Below are 15,834 nucleotides of genomic sequence, written 5' to 3'. Positions count from 1 at the left end.
GTCAAGCCAAGTTTATCTACAGTACAGTGTGGACTCCCCTTTGACCAAGTTGTGCATGAATGTGTAACAGTCTTCCTTATGTGTCTGGACTACAAATACAAATACCAAATACAAGAATTACACCCAAGAGTGCGGCTTTTCTACTACATATGAACTTTGCTGTTTGCTTGCACCCGAATACTTTGTAAGAAATAGTTGGGAGTTCACTTTCTTAAAAAAGGCTGTAACACACTGTGGTTGCTGCTCCTCCATTACTGGGTGAAGCATGTCTTATGAGGATATAGACCGAAAATGAGCACACTTTCTAAAAAAGGACCATACCATAGTAACATACATAGAGACTTTGACACAACTGTTGAGCCTCACTACTCAAGTGAAGGCACTGCAGGCAGCATTGTCAATGTGTCTTCATATGAGTAAGAGTATGCACATCCCACCTCTCTGAGACCAGGTGCAGGACAAAAGCGCATCTAATAGTGGAAAGAGTAGAAGTCCGCACACTGTAGGTCCACTTTGAAAGTCCAACTTCACATAAAAAACGGTTTTACCTGTTTCCATTGTCAAACGGACTGTCACCCATAGCTACACAAACATCCAAGGTCCCATAGTGGGGCGTCACCTCCCCTTGGCGCGTTTCCTAATTTAAATAAATTATGCAGTTTCACGAGCGAATAAGAAAAGCCTTTCTCTCGTACGTCACATCGAAACGAGGCGTTCCTAATGCAAATGAGGGGCCAACCCACCCCCAACCTGCCCTCCCCGCCCTCAACAGAGACCTTGATAAGAACCTCCCCCCGGATTGGATCAGAGGAAGTTGTTGAGATTGAAGACCCGCGGTTCTGAGAAGCTAAGTAAGCTAACTGTTTATTAGCATGGCAGAACATACTCGTTCGTGTGCAATTTGTGGCACTAAAGCATCGACATCGATGCATTTCTTGCCCAAAAAGGAGGATGATCGGAAGAAATGGCTGGAGTTCATCTATGGGACATCACAACCAGCTAAATATAACAAGACGCTAGTGGGAATATAGCCGTGGCTTCGCTACAAGGCTGATTCTACGACCTGGGTCAATACCATCACGTAGAACAGGCACCAGCCCACAAGCGGTAAGTCGTGGATTATGAAGATTTGCATCCAGTGTTTTGTTACAATAGGCTAACAACATTTCGTTCTGTGGTAGCCTGATATGGGTAGAATTAGAGCTACATAGCCACAGCCACTGACTGGCGTGTGTCTAGCTCCAGTTCTGTATCAGCACGATAGTGACCAAGCTAAGTAAAACAAAAAAGAATGTTTTATGCAACTGAGCCCTTTTTTGAGCTACTGAACTCAGATTAATCCGCGCAGTACACCGGAGTGTGTTCAAACGAGTAAACAAAACAATTGTGTTTATTTTTCGCCCCTTTGCCCTGGCTTTGAAAGTGCTTCTTGCTCTCTAACACGCCCAATTTGCGTATAGTATTCAGGTCATACAACGTTTCGACCCAACTTCATCAGGCATGACAGTGTGTGGACTTCTACGCTTTCCATCATTGTCAATTTGTCCATAAGGTAATTAATTACCTGTTCTGTCATTCCAGGATTTATGGGTACGTACATGTCGCTTTGAATAAAAATTAAAGCGTCAGCTAAGTGCGATGTAATATGTTGGCGCTAGCACTAACATTTGTATTTACTGAAAATGCCACTGCACCCATTGATAAGCCTTTCAGTGTGTGTCACTCCCTATAGAGAAACAGCAGGGGAGGCTAATATCAGTCCAACTGTCGTAGATTTGGTGTGTGTGTGTGTGTGTGTGTGTGTGTGTGTGTGTGTGCGTGTGTGTGCGTGTGTGTGTGTGTGTGTGTGTGTGTGTCTGTGTCTGTGTGTTAGGGGGGGCGTTTGCTATCTTGGGGGTTGCTTTAGGATTGTCGTATACAGATGATCATTAGTCATCCAACTCGAATAAAATTGTGATTTAACATCCTCGCTTACGTCACACTTCGATTTATCCTAGCAAAATTAGATATTTTTTTTTGGGGGGGGGGGGCATTTTGCCAGCTTTGTTGCTTTGTGAATAACCGTGTACAGGCAATCATCAGTCATCCGGATTACTTGTGATTCAACACCCTCCTCCCTTACGCCGGTGCTTTGAATTTAACTCATACTCCACTGCAGGAACATTGCGAGATGAAATTGGTAGGGTAACACTTGCCAGCTTTGTTGCTTTGCCAATTATTGCATACATCACACTGGTCATTAGGGTGCATCAAACGCCCCAACGTCTGAAAATCCTGCTCTGCTTTTGCAAAATTGTTCCATTGTATTAACATAACACCTGTGTAAAATCTTAGGAAATTTGGTTAATGTTAAAGGGTGGCACAATATGCTTTAAATTTTGAATGGCAGTGGATGGGCTATTTTGGCAAAATCCTTGAAAAGTGTGTTTTACACCATTTCAGTCAAAACTAGTAAAGAGAATCAGTTGGAAGAATGCTCCAGTTCCCTTTCCACTTTCCCAGATTTGAAATTCCCTGTGCCTGTTTTTTAGAGCCTTCCTTCAGCAAGGCTTTAGGCCCCATTTGCTAACCTTTTAGCCATGTTTGAACACACATGTATCCATTATTTAGCTGTTTTGGGTTTTTTGATGTCCTGGGCAGGTGGAAAGGCATGTGGAGCATACTTCAAAATGACTGTCCTTAATGTTTTTGATCAAAACAGCCTCAAAATACACTTTAGCTAAAAATGCCTATTCACTACCATTCAAAATTTCAAGCCTATTGTGCCACCCTTTAACATCAATCAAATTTCCTAGAAATTTACAAGGGAGTTATGTTATGGTGCAAAGGAAGAATACTGCAAGAGCAGAGTGGGGTATTGCAAAGTTTTCATTTTCGAGAGGCGTTTGATGCACCCTACTGGTCATCAACTTACTTATGATTTAGTCAACACTCTCACTTGTGTCAGCGCCTAGGATTAAACTTCAACTGAACTTCACCAATCCTCTACATATGATATGTGTTGTGGCTGCTTTGATCTACAAAAATAATAGCTTATATGTCTGTAGGGAGTTGGTGTGCTCCATACTTCCATAATTATAATTTATTTATAATAACACATAAAATGGTGTGCTTTACAGTTTCATAATTATAATTTGACATATATCATTTGTGAAATGCAGCACACCAGTTCAGCATTTTAGTCAAGCAGTAAGTGTAATTTTAACAAGGTGATTGTTGGCTCCGAGGTAGGCTACATGGATTCACGGAGAGTTATGTGTGTGTGACTGCATCTCTTTTGGGAATCGGTGTCCTTCAGAACCAAATCTTGTACAGACACTCCACTGAAAAGAAGACATCGAAGTAAGCCGAGTGTGTACACCCTTTGAATCTGTATGTGTCAGCAGAGGCAATTCTAGAGTAAGTTGTGGCCCCAAGCGAAAATTCAGAAGAATGAACATTCACAACATATCGCCACTACTGTAGTTTAAAGTCTTAGTCTGAAGCTGTTATTAGCCATCTATAGGCTTGGGGGCCCCAAGCGGCTGCCTGCCTAGCCTGGTGACAAGATGCGCCTCTGTGTGTGAGGCGAGGAAAAAGGAGCAGCAATGGTTGACTCATTCTACTCGCAGAACGAGTAGGTGTTTGTGTGGTCTGGAAGAGACTGTAAGCCTCAGAAACAGGCTCCCGCATTTTAAAAAAAGTTTCTCCTCCAACCAGCCTAGCTGGCAGAAGAAATCCTTGGAGATATCATTAGTCTGTTCGTTTTCCGTTTTTTTTTTTTTTTTTTGCCTTTCCGTTCCAAAATGTGTATCTGTCTCCGAGGTGCTTATGTGATGTATTTAATTCATTCTGATGTGCTGTTGTGAATTACAGTGCCCTCAGGGCAAGTACTTCTGCTGCTCTGTGCTTGCGGCTCCATGCTCTTCCCCAACCCCCCTCCAGCTCCAGGCACATGGCTTCCTCAGATATCCTGTGCGATCAATAGGTTTGATCGGTTTCTTTAACCTTCGCCATGTCATTGTCCTCCTCCCGTCTCGTATTTGCAAAACACTTCTCCTCGTCCTCTTGTCTCAGTTGAGACTGGGCGCCATTCGACTGAATGAATTTGCATCTGCTTTCTGTGCTCTGCTCAAGAACGCTGTCACCACTTCGCTGCATGCCTATTCCTCTCCTCTTCCTAGTTTTGGTATCTCTCTGTCGCTGTCTCTCTTCTGTATTCTCTCTCTTTCCCTGTCTCTTCCTGGTTCTATGTTGCATCAGTACACAGTAAAAATGTCTCTGTCTCTGTCTCTTCTGTATTCTCTCTCTCTTTTTCTGTCTCTCTTCCTAGGTCTGTGTTGCATCAGCAAACAGTAAAAATGCAGTGTTAATTCAACACTTAGAGAGTACTATGGGACAAATAACACTCTGGAATAGTGTTTCTAAAAAGGGGCTCTTCGGTCCCCCATTGAGGCGTCAGTGAGGCCTTGGGTGCCATTGAGAAGGGAACATCTGGGGGGGTGGGGGGTGGTTCTCAGTTGTAAATGATTCATTAGTTCATTAGTCTGTCTTATTTTTCTAATACTAATAGGGGGGAATTCGCAGATTATGATGAGGTTAAGGGGGCATTGGCAGACTTAAAATGAGGTCCAGGAGGTTGAGAACCACTACTCTAGAAGATGTTAAATTGACTTCCTTCGTGTTGAATTAACACTGCATTTTTTACTGTGTACCTCTCTCTCTTCCCTGTGTTTCCGTTGTGATTGCTTTAAGTGCACCACCCCGGCTTTACTTACCTGTATCTCTCTCCTTGACTGTGTGACTATCTCTCTCTCTCGCCTCCTCTGCATCTCTCTCTCTCTCTCTCTTTCGTGCTGTTTTAGCTCTATAGCTTTAAGAACGCTATCCCTGCTAGATACCCAATACCCGCCCCTTTCTCTTTCTCCCTCTCTCTCTCTCTCTCTCTCCCTCTCACCTTCTCAGCGTATCTGTCTCTCTATCATCCCCTTCATCTTGCTACAGCCGCCGCGTGTGTGTCCATCTCCCCGCTGTTTCCTGTTTCTCTCGTTCTCACCTGCTTGGGTACGTGTCCAACTAGCCTGGATTAGCCTGCACACCCCTGCTGTTGCCGCTCAGCATGCCTTGTGGATTCGTCCAAAAAAATGCTGAGTCCATGCCAAGCTGTCAGCCCCTCGGGCAAGATTAAGAACCTCGATCTGGTTGCATCACTCCGACAAAACATAATTAAGCTAAACTAAATGTCAAGTGTTTAAATACCTTTGGTGAATGCACGTCAGCATACACACACAGCAGTAGTTGTGTATGTACAGTAGCCTACATACAGTACATATAGTAAACATTTTATGTATGTATGTAGCAAGTGGTTGGAGGGATCGTATTCAGAGTGTAAAGTCCTTTGTGTAAGGCCCTGGTCTCCAAACAACGGCCCGCGGGCCAACTGCGGCCCGCGGGCAGCACATTTCTGGCCCGCCATGAGGTCCTTAAAAATGAAACCATAAATGCGCCTATTTGTGGCCATGCGCGATTTTCGATCACAAACACGTCAGTTATCTCTCCTAAGCATTCACAAACAGTTAAATCTTATAATAACAGTCTCATGACAGACATTGACAATGAGGGAAAATTGTGAAGTGCAATCTGTTGTCTCCTAGAAGCCGTTATTCATCATTGCGTTTACCTCGGTCATCAGACCATTCGCAATTGTGCGGTATCGAAGCACTCTCCTCTCTTCTGGTTGAAAATGAGGACAATTCTCTCCTTCCCTATTTTTATGTATTTAGCAGGCCAGATACATTGTGTCTTTTGTTTACTCACATTTATGTGAAGTTTGGATGACAATTATCCCGTATTTTGGAAGTATCATTTAGGCCTATGCAAGGTAGTAGCCTACATGTAGAGACGTTAACGCAATTCAAGCTCCAGAGAACAGTCGTTACCAAAAGAAGGGAGGACAAAAACGAAACCAGTTCCTTTAAAATGTCTTGGAAATATAGAGCCAGGTAGAAGATTAGCTGAGTATTCCTGAAGGTCAACGTTGCTGGGTGCAGCCTGCGCGCCGCGGTGAGCCGCGCCCTTTCTATTAAACCTGGAGAGTCATGAGGCGCGAAGCGCACAGTTATTTAAGCCAAGTCGGCAGAGTTTTCTCAACTCTCTTCTGTTTGCAAATGTAAACGATTCTCCTTTGCTTCTATTGTATGTTTTTGTTATATCAGTTTTGCTTTGTCTTGCACTCGTAATATTCAAGGTCTGGCTGACCGTATCTGTATTTCTGTATCGCACGTGTATAACTGTATCGCATTCCTAATTTAGCCTATCTGAAGGCGCCACGGGAGCATCTGAGAACAGTAGGCTACCTTGCTCCACCCTACCCCTAACCCGAATTACAGAAATGTCCAGGAAACATACGTAGGCTAGTAGTTAGGCAGAATAGGGTTTAATATTCCTGATGGCCCACCTCATCTCCCCGACAGCCCCGACGGTGCACGGTGCTCATGAGCGTGTTTCCCTTAATTTGTTCAACCAGAAGAGTCTTGAGCGCTCAGTTATGCAGTTAGAGCACTCACTCTGTCCTCTGTTAAATCTGGACGATTCTCCTCCCCTGCACTATTTTTGTGTATTTGTGATCTTTGCATTTTAGCTGGCGTACTGTAGTAGCCCATTCTAAATGTGGAGGATATTTTTCCCCCGTAGTTTGGTAGGGGCGCGTTATGCGAGATCAGTTGAGCAGAGAATGCATGATACATCGGGAATGCGTTGGAGGAAAACTAATATGATTTTCGAAAACGACCGCAATAAAGAAATATATAGACGAGCATTCCTGGAAACTAACTATTTCATCTGCCTGGGTGCCACCTGTTGCATGGGCTTGCGTCTTTTCTGTTCAGGCAGAGGTGAGATGCAGCGCAGGAGTTCAATGAGATTTAATCGCTATGGAAATGACTTTTGTTCCTCGATCGAATTGGGATTTTAGCGCACATTGACCTATATTTGTTTTAGGTCTTGTCATGTAGCCTAAATCTCTCTCCCCCTCCCTCCCTCCGTGCCGTGACTGAAGTGGCTCTGCTGGAGAGCACGTTCAGCAGTTGAACATGCATTCAGCAGTTGAACGTGCTCTCTCTCTCTCTCTCTCTCTCTCTCTCTCTCTCTCTCTCTCTCTCTCTCTCTCTCTCTCTCTCTCTCTCTCTCGTTAACCTGTCCACAGTTGGTCTTTATTTACATTCCTCCCTGGCACTATATTGCAACAGCTAATACTAATATTTTAATATTTCAACAGTGTTTCTATTATTTATTTTTATTTTTATTATTTTTATTATTATTATTTTATTTTTATTTTATTTTATTTTTTTGGGGGGGGGGTCTGGCCCGCGGCCTCGCTTGCTCTACATTATTTGGCCCTTGGGAAAAGTTAATTGGAGACCACTGGTGTAAGGCTTTTCACAACACAGTTCAGCAATGCTACAGGTGTGGCAGCAGTTGTGTGTGAGAGACTGTAGAGATGCTTGCCTCTGTCTCTGGAGTAGGTAATTTAATTATCTTTGTTTACATCTTCTCCGGTGTTTGTGTATGTTTGTGTTTATGTGCTATGTGCAGGCCAAGGTGCGAAAACCCTAAGGGGAGGGGTTTAATATCTTAAGCAACATCAAATGGAGTTATATTAAACCGACATCAAAATGACAGAAGAGGTGTAGATATCACAACCAGTATGGGTGGACACCCCACCACCACCACCCACCCCCCCCCCCCCCCCTTACAAATCTGTATATCTGTATATCTCCTGGTACATTATTGCCACTTTTCCACTGCCGTTGTTCTGGTAGGCCTACAGCTTGACACAGCAAGACTCAGCCGCCACTCTTTGCCTTTCGAACAGGCATGACAGCTCATTTGAAAAGCAAAAAGTGGTGGCCGAGTTGGGCTGTGTCGAGCTGTAGGCCTACAGTGGAAAAGAGGCATTTGAATTTTATTTAGTAGTTTTATGCATTGTGTGTGCACATTGTATACAACATGTATAAGAACAAGATATGCATCATATGTACATCCCATCTTATGACTGCATGCGTGTGACTGTGTGAGGGTGTGTGGATGTGTGTATATGAAAGCAGGTGCAAGTGTGAGTATGTGTGTATATGTGTATGTGATGTGTGATGTATGCTGCATGTATTTTTACGTGACCTGTGCGCCTACCTAATTTTTGCATGCAATCTCGTAGCCTCTCCTCGAGGTTAGCCACCTGCTGTGCATATGTATATATGTATGAATGCAGGTGTAAGTGTGAGTGTGCGTGCATGCATGCGTGTGTGTGTGTGTGTGTGTGTGTGTGTGTGTGTGTGTGTGTGTGTGTGTGTGTGTGTGTGTGTGTGTGTGTGTGTGTGTGTGTGTGTGTGTGCTGCATGTGTGACGATTGCTGCTTCCTACCTAATTTCTGCATGCATGCTCGCAGCCCCTCCTTGAGGTTAGACACCCTGCTATGCATATGTATTTATGTATGAATGCAGTTGTAAGTGTGTGTGTGTGTGTGTGTGTGTGTGTGTGTGTGTATGCTGCATGTGTGATGATTGCTGCGTCCTACCTAATTTCTGCATGCATGCGCGCAGCCTGGTTAGCCACCCTGCTATGCATATGTATATACAGTATGTATGAATGCAGGTGTAAGTGTGAGTGTGCGTGCATGCATGTGTGTGTATGCGCATGTGTGACGATTTGCTGCGTCCTACCTAATTTCTGCATGCTCGCAGCCTCTCCTCGAGGTTAGCCACCCTGCTATGCATATGTATGAATGCAGGTGTAAGTGTAAATGTGTGTGCATGCTTGTGTATGTTGCATGTGTGTGTGACGATCGCTGTGTCCTACCTAATTTCTGCATGCATGCTCGCAGCCTCTCCTCGAGGTTAGCCACCCTGCTGTGCAGTTCCTCGTAGTCATACGTGCCCATCTCCTCCTGCAGCTCACTTAGCACTGACGTCAGATTGCCCACCTCCTCCTTAAACTGCATGACCATCTTAGCATCGGCCTTGTACTCCTCCAACACTGGTATCAGTGGCCTAAGCTCCTCCATTCTGGCTTTAATGGCCTGCAAGGTTGAGAATATTATATATTATATATTATTATAGAGACTGGGGTTCAGCGTCCCAAACGTCCTGCACAGAGTATAGAGTATTAGCAGAGAGGAAAGAAGAAGAGAGCAGAAAGTTCCATCGGCCTCTATTGTTACCTCACCAACGCCGTCGGCCATTTTGACATTGGTAGTCAAGGACGCCAAAATGGTGGCGCGGTGACGCCACAGAGGCTGCTCTCTTCTTCTTTCCTCTCTGGTATAAGCCTGCACTAGCCCTGCTCTTTCCCTGCTCTTGCCTGCTTGTTAACGCGCCTAGTCGTGCGTGTGTGTGTTTGTCAGTGCATCAGTGTGTAGATGTTTGTGCGGAGCATGTCGTTGTGTTTGTGCCTTTGGAAATGCAAGGGACACACAAACCAAGCAGTACGAAACAAGGAGAAGCAACTTCTGTTTTTTTTGGGAAAAACATCTCTTTTTATTTATTCAACGGGTTTTCGAAAAGATGCAAAGAGAACTTTGGGTTACATCATGCTTGTTGAGTTACATAACAACAGTGATTGGGTTTTCTGAGGAAAAGTTTTCCTGGTGGTTGCATTTGTTTTTTTTTTCATTTCTTTCTTTATTTACTTTTTTGCTTCTTTTGTTTGTGTGTTTGTTTGTCCTCTCTCCCACAGATCAACAACTAACAGTAGATCGGTGCATTAACAAAGAGCTAGGCATGGAGAGACAGATGTGGAGTATTTTTTTTTTTTTTGCTTTTTTGAAAAAAAAAAGACAAATGGAGAAAAAAAAGAAAACTCATCCAAACAAGAGTCTGTCCATGGGATGCTTGTGTCTAGTGCATATCATGCAAACAAGGAACAAACAGAGTGCAAAGAGAGAGGAGGTGGAGGAGAGGAGAGGAGAGGACATGTGCCGAGGGAAGAAGGCCACACACAGAGAGTGGATGGTGTGAATTACTTCGGCTGAGAGTGACATTGAGGAGATAGGGACAGGGACAGGGAACAGGGAGGGGATATTTGGTGGGGACTTTGGGGGGACAAGGGACGGGGAACATGAGCTGCCTCTTCAGCCAGTTCTCTCTCTGGGGCACACTGAGACTGAGAGTGAGTGACGTGACGTGAAGTGAGCCATAGTCTGCCATACAGTAGTCTGCCATAGTTCTGTGTCTTTTAAGTAGTTAGCCCTGCAAGCAAGCAAGAGAACCACACGCTTTGGTCACAATCTACCCTGCTCAGCACTTCACCTGACTTCATTAAAATATTATACAGTAACATGGTCTACATAAGGGGTGTCATGTAGCCTGCATAAAGATTGACATGACACATGTCAGGAACATTCATGACACATTATTGATGTTTACGTCAGCTGTCATAATGGGTAACTTGGTTTTTGGGAATGTCAGGTTGACATTGTTCGGGTGTCATGACACAAAAATCGACCAACAACAATCACAAACACCAATCATGTTCCATTACCACATGACAAGTGTCACGTATGGCTTGACGATTACCGTACATGACAGCCTTACGTAGACCGTGTCAAAGAAAGTCTTACGAAATATACTCACAAATAAAATGATGCATGCAACACAACCCAGTGTCCTCGAGTGACCATGCACACAAACATGTTGCACACGCACGCACACACGCGTTGTGTGATCATATCTCTGAGAGGAACTGCAGCATGCTATGGCTTACATGATAAAGTGTGTGGAAATGTGCACACAATTCATTGTCTGTGTTCTGTAAGGCACCATCTACTGCTAGCCGTGTTGGACTACCACAAAAATCAAAGACAATATTTGTGCATTGACCCTGAAGACGGGAAATGCATTGCTGTGGCATAATGGTTGCAATATCAACCCATATTTTCCTTTAACAGCGTTGACTATTCTGCTAAATCTTTTAGACCCATTAGGTCAGAATCTGTTAATGTCTGCACAATTCCAAACCTCATGTCAGCACTCATGCTCACGCACGCACGCACGCACGCACGCACGCACGCACGCGCGCACGCGCGCACGCACGCACTCAGTGAAGGTGTCAACGTCAAAATTTAAATTTAACCTATGAACCTAAAGTATGGAACTGTGTATGTAATTAAATACACTGCAACGGCAAGTGTGCACTTTATAGGCTACACTAATGGATGGGACTCTTTACTGTAACAGTCAGTAGGGCAGAATGCTGTGCTATGCCAAAAAAAATCACCCATGTCAGCTCTGGTCTAAACTTGGCCAATGCTGAGACAGGTGACCACCATGCTATTAAAAAAAACACACAAGACTATTTTGCAATCCCAGAAGAAGGGTTAGTGTTCAAGCCTCCCTGACACCTTTGCCTGCTCTGCTTTTCCTACCCACTTGTTATATAACACATATTTAATAACAATAAAATAACACTCTTAACAGCAACATACCAGCATTGAACATTTTCATATCAATCAGTAATACAAATGCAAAGATTATTTTACTTAAAAGTGAATTATTGTTTTATATAGCTATAACGTTTTCTAGACACATATGTTATAACAACTTACATGCAATGTAGATACAGTAGGGCTACTTGTACTAAAAAATATTAGAAGAGCTCTTTTCCAAAACACTATACATCCATCCAAACAGGACATATTCTTATCATGCATCGAAGTTAATATCAGTAAAAATCACAGATTTGTCATCTGAATTTGGTTAGGGCAGATCCGACATCATTTGCCAGTTTCCATAGCCCTGATGCATGCTTAACATCACACCCAAAAAAAAGAGTCAACAAAATTGATTTAAATGTTTTTAGTGCTGTGGAAAAGAGCTCCATGCAGTATGTCAGTAGTTTGAAGGGTGGGTTACACTTTGCTTGACGCCGGCGTCATACGTATGACATAACAGTGTCATAACAGTGTCACGAACGAGCCATAAACATAATGCCAATGTCATAAACGTTTTATGAAAAGGAAGAAAGGAGTCGCACACTGGAGCTGAATGCAGAATCAAAAACTGTATTAAACAAAGCTGAAAAAAGTAAATAAAACCGACAGACAGGGGACAAACGTTTCGGGTCTAGCCCATCATCAGTGCTCCCAGTTTGCACAAATTTTATTTACTTTTTTCGGCTTTGTTTAATACAGTTTTTGATTCTGCATTCAGCTCCAGTGTGCGACTCCTTTCTTCCTTTTCATTATACTGCTCTTGGAATTACGCACCGAGCGATACGCTCAGGATAAGACATTGGTGCGGACGCCACCCCACCATTAATAAACGTTTTATGGCCATGAAAAGTTGACATTGTTAGGCCAGTCTATCATAACCGAATTTCACTTAAAGACAAAGTCATACAAAGTTTATGACATTGACATCATGTCTATTATGACACCCTTATGTCATGCATATGACGCCAGCGTCAAGTCAAGTGTTACCGAAGGGTGGCGTCAGTGGGCGGCTGATGCGCCTGGCCTACGTACCTTGTATTGTTTGGCGGTATTCTGCTTGTGGTTCTCCTCCACCTGCTTGAACTTGGTCTCCAGGCCGCGGAGTTGCACCTCCATCCTCTGCACGTACTGCAGATCCTTCTGGGTGCGCTGGTCCAGACTCTGGATGGACTGGGTCATGTTCTGAACCTAGTTTGAACAAAGAACAAATCACACACATCCATCTAAAAATGGTGGACTAACAAAGCCAAAGCATAGCAAAAATAAAGTCTGCAACACCGGCTCACGTTTCTCTTGCTGCTCAAAACATCACATTAAAATAACAGAAGCGGGAGCATGGTGTTGCATACTCTATTTTTGTTATCATGCTCTGAACCCAACCATGGGGGGACAGACAGTGGCTCAAGGTATTATCAGTGTTGTGTTGTATTACAATAGACCAAAGAGCTCAGCACAGGAAAATGACACAGGATCTGAGGACGTTATTAGAGGTTCATGCTTATCTATAAATTGCCATGAAATTCACACGCAAAAAAACCCCATACATTAGTCCTGCCACACACACTCACACACACACACACACACACACACACACACACACACACACACACACACACACACACACACACACACACACACACACACACACACACACACACAAACACACACACGCAGCACACACACGCAGCACACACACACCTCTACAATAATAGAATAATTGCATCTACAACAGATGTCCAATCACAGCCACTGTCACAGAGACACAATTACTGCATCTTATTGCAATTACTTTGCATCTGAGAGGCAATCTTCTACAAGTGTGCAGGGATATGCAGATGGGACGTTAAATTGAATCAATCAAGCACTGGACTGCAACAAAAAAGAGACCCGGGCATTTTGCATGTCCCACTCTCAGGGGTGTCGTTCAGGGGGGTAAAGTGTGACTGAGTCACGGCCACGGGGCCCCATGTAGTATATAGGGGGCCCACACACAGTACAATTTATTTAGTCTAAAGATATATGGCTGGGGGGTCCATTGGAGCTGATAGTACATAGGGCCCAAAATTTGCTGCTAGGCCCCTGCTCGCTCTAAATTGTGGTGTCTTAGAAAATAAGGTAACAGCCTGTGTTGCCAGATTGGGTGGTTTCCCGCCCAATTGGGCTGCTTAGGATGGCCAGGTAGGTTTTTTGTCTAATTTTTGGCCATAGAAATCAATAGAATTGGCCAGGATTTGGTGCTTCCAGACGGGTTTTGAGCATTTTTGGGGCTGGAAATCATCAGTCTCATCTGGCAACCCTGGTAACAGTATCAGCCCCTGAGAAGAGAGGCCTAGTGGGCAGTGCCCTGTGTGCCAACCAGACCAACAGGCAACCTGACTCTCCTCTCCTCTTCTGCCTTCTCCTCTAACCACTGCTCATCTCTCCTCTCCTTTTCTTCTCTCCGTCCCTTCTCTGCTCATCTCTCCTCCTCTTCTGCCTTCTCCTCTAACCTCTGCTCATCTCCCCTCTCCTTTTCTTCTCTCCGTCCCTTCTCTGCTCATCTCTCCTCCTCTTCTGCCTTCTCCTCTAACCTCTGCTCATTTCCTCTCTCCTCTTCTTCTCTCCTTCCCCCGCTCTGCTCATTTCCTCTCCTCTTCTGCCTTCTCCTCTAACCTCTGCTCATTCCCTCTCTCCTCTTCTTCTCTCCTTCCCCCGCTCTGCTCATTTCCTCTCCTCTTCTGCCTTCTCCTCTAACCTCGCTCATTCCCTCTCTCCTCTTCTTCTCTCCTTCCCTTCTCTGCTCATCTCTCCTCCTCTTCTGCCTTCTCCTCTAACCTCTGCTCATTTCTCCTCTCCTTTTCTTCTCTCCGTCCCTTCTCTGCTCATCTCTCCTCCTCTTCTGCCTTCTCCTCTAACCTCTGCTCATTTCCTCTCTCCTCTTCTTCTCTCCTTCCCATACTCTGCCCTTCTGCTCACCTTTCTCTTTTGTCTTTAATCTGTTATCCCCCCTCCTCTCCTCTGTCCTCCCTTCACCCCCTTGTCCTTTCCTTTCCTATCCTCTCTCCCTCCACTTTTCTAGCACCTCCTCCTCCTCCTCCTCCTCCTCCTCCTACAAGAAGCATTACGCTTGTCCACAAAAGCTACAATAAAAACAACTAAAACCCCTCCAAGAAGGAAGAGGTTTCACTCTACAACAAGGACAAAATGAAACAAAGGTTTTTATTTTCTTATTTCCTACTGTCAGAAAAATGGACGCACCTCAATGCGCCTTTAGCCAGCGTGTCAGAGAATGCACAGCAAAGATATGGAAGCACTGTGGCAGCATGCTATTCTGTGCTGCCCAGCTAAGAAAACTACCTGGATGAAAAAAAGGAAGAAAAAAAAATCAAAGACAACAGAAAAGCTGCACTCCGCCGTGTAGGTGTGGTGTACGCAGAGGTGTGCGGTTTTGCTGTTGGTTTGTTTTTTTTTCCCCTTGCCTTTGTTGTACAAGATGTTCTTTGTTGTAATTCTAGCTGTGCCTGGAGAGAGATTGACAAAGGTGAGCAATCTTTTCCACCTCTACATATTCCTAGTATTACATGCTCACACCTCAGCCACAGTGAGAAAGCTTACATGTGCTGCAGCCAGAGAAGAAAGACTGACAAAGATTGGCAAGACTGACACCTAAAGGCAAATTTTGATAGGGTTTGTGTGTTTGTTTGTGTGCATGCACTTGCAACATGTTTTAACAAGATTTCCATTGTGTGTACTGAAGAAAATGCCATAACAGGGTTTTAGTGTGTGTGTGAGTGTTTGTGTTTGTGTGTGTGTGTGTGTGTGTGTGTGTGTGTGTGTGTGTGTGTATGAAAAAAATGTCTTAACAAGATTGCTTTTTGTGCGTGTGCTGTGTGTGCGTCTGCTGTGTGTGTGTGTGTGTGTGTGTGTGTGTGTGTGTGTGTGTGTGTGTGTGTGTGTGTGTGTGTGTGTGTGTGTGTGTGTATCTGCATACTGTGTGTGCATGTGTGTGTGTGTGTGTGTATGGTATATGTGTGTGTGTGTGTGTGTATGTGTACTGTATGTGCATACTGTGTATGTGTGTGTAAGTGTGTGTGTTTACTTTCTCCAGCAGCTGTCGTAGCTGTTTGGTGCGTGCGTCCCTGGAGCACATGGTCTGCTGGGGGGCCACCACCGTACACACACAGCGGCCCTCGCTGTCCTGGGCCGAGCTGTACACCTGCCACGAGTCCTCGGGGTTAGCCGGCAGCACCTGGACACACACACACACACACACACACACACACACACACACACACACACACACACACACACACACAATGAGGAGCGCACAAACACGTATGTATGCACATGCATGTATGCACACATACACGCGGGCACACGCACACGCGGGCACA

The 15,834-nt window shown here is 44.5% G+C and overlaps 1 protein-coding gene across 2 annotated transcripts in view; it reads right to left on the bottom strand.

The window, feature by feature from the left end:
- Window positions 1-15,834, bottom strand: part of LOC134445377 (noelin-like) — a 30,592-nt gene that overhangs the window by 7,168 nt on the left and 7,590 nt on the right. For both annotated transcript variants that reach the window (XM_063194461.1, XM_063194460.1), the window contains exons 2-4: window positions 15,540-15,689; window positions 12,494-12,649; window positions 8,833-9,052 (exon numbers count right to left, since the gene is read on the bottom strand). In XM_063194461.1, the coding sequence (XP_063050531.1) occupies window positions 8,833-9,052; window positions 12,494-12,649; window positions 15,540-15,689 (526 nt within the window). The remainder of the gene's footprint in view (window positions 1-8,832; window positions 9,053-12,493; window positions 12,650-15,539; window positions 15,690-15,834) is intronic.

The sequence above is a fragment of the Engraulis encrasicolus genome, chromosome 3, assembly GCF_034702125.1.
Source record: "Engraulis encrasicolus isolate BLACKSEA-1 chromosome 3, IST_EnEncr_1.0, whole genome shotgun sequence".
NCBI lineage: Eukaryota > Metazoa > Chordata > Actinopteri > Clupeiformes > Engraulidae > Engraulis > Engraulis encrasicolus.
The sequence above is the reverse complement of the archived record's forward strand: the minus strand, read 5'-3'. Positions and strand labels throughout refer to the sequence as shown.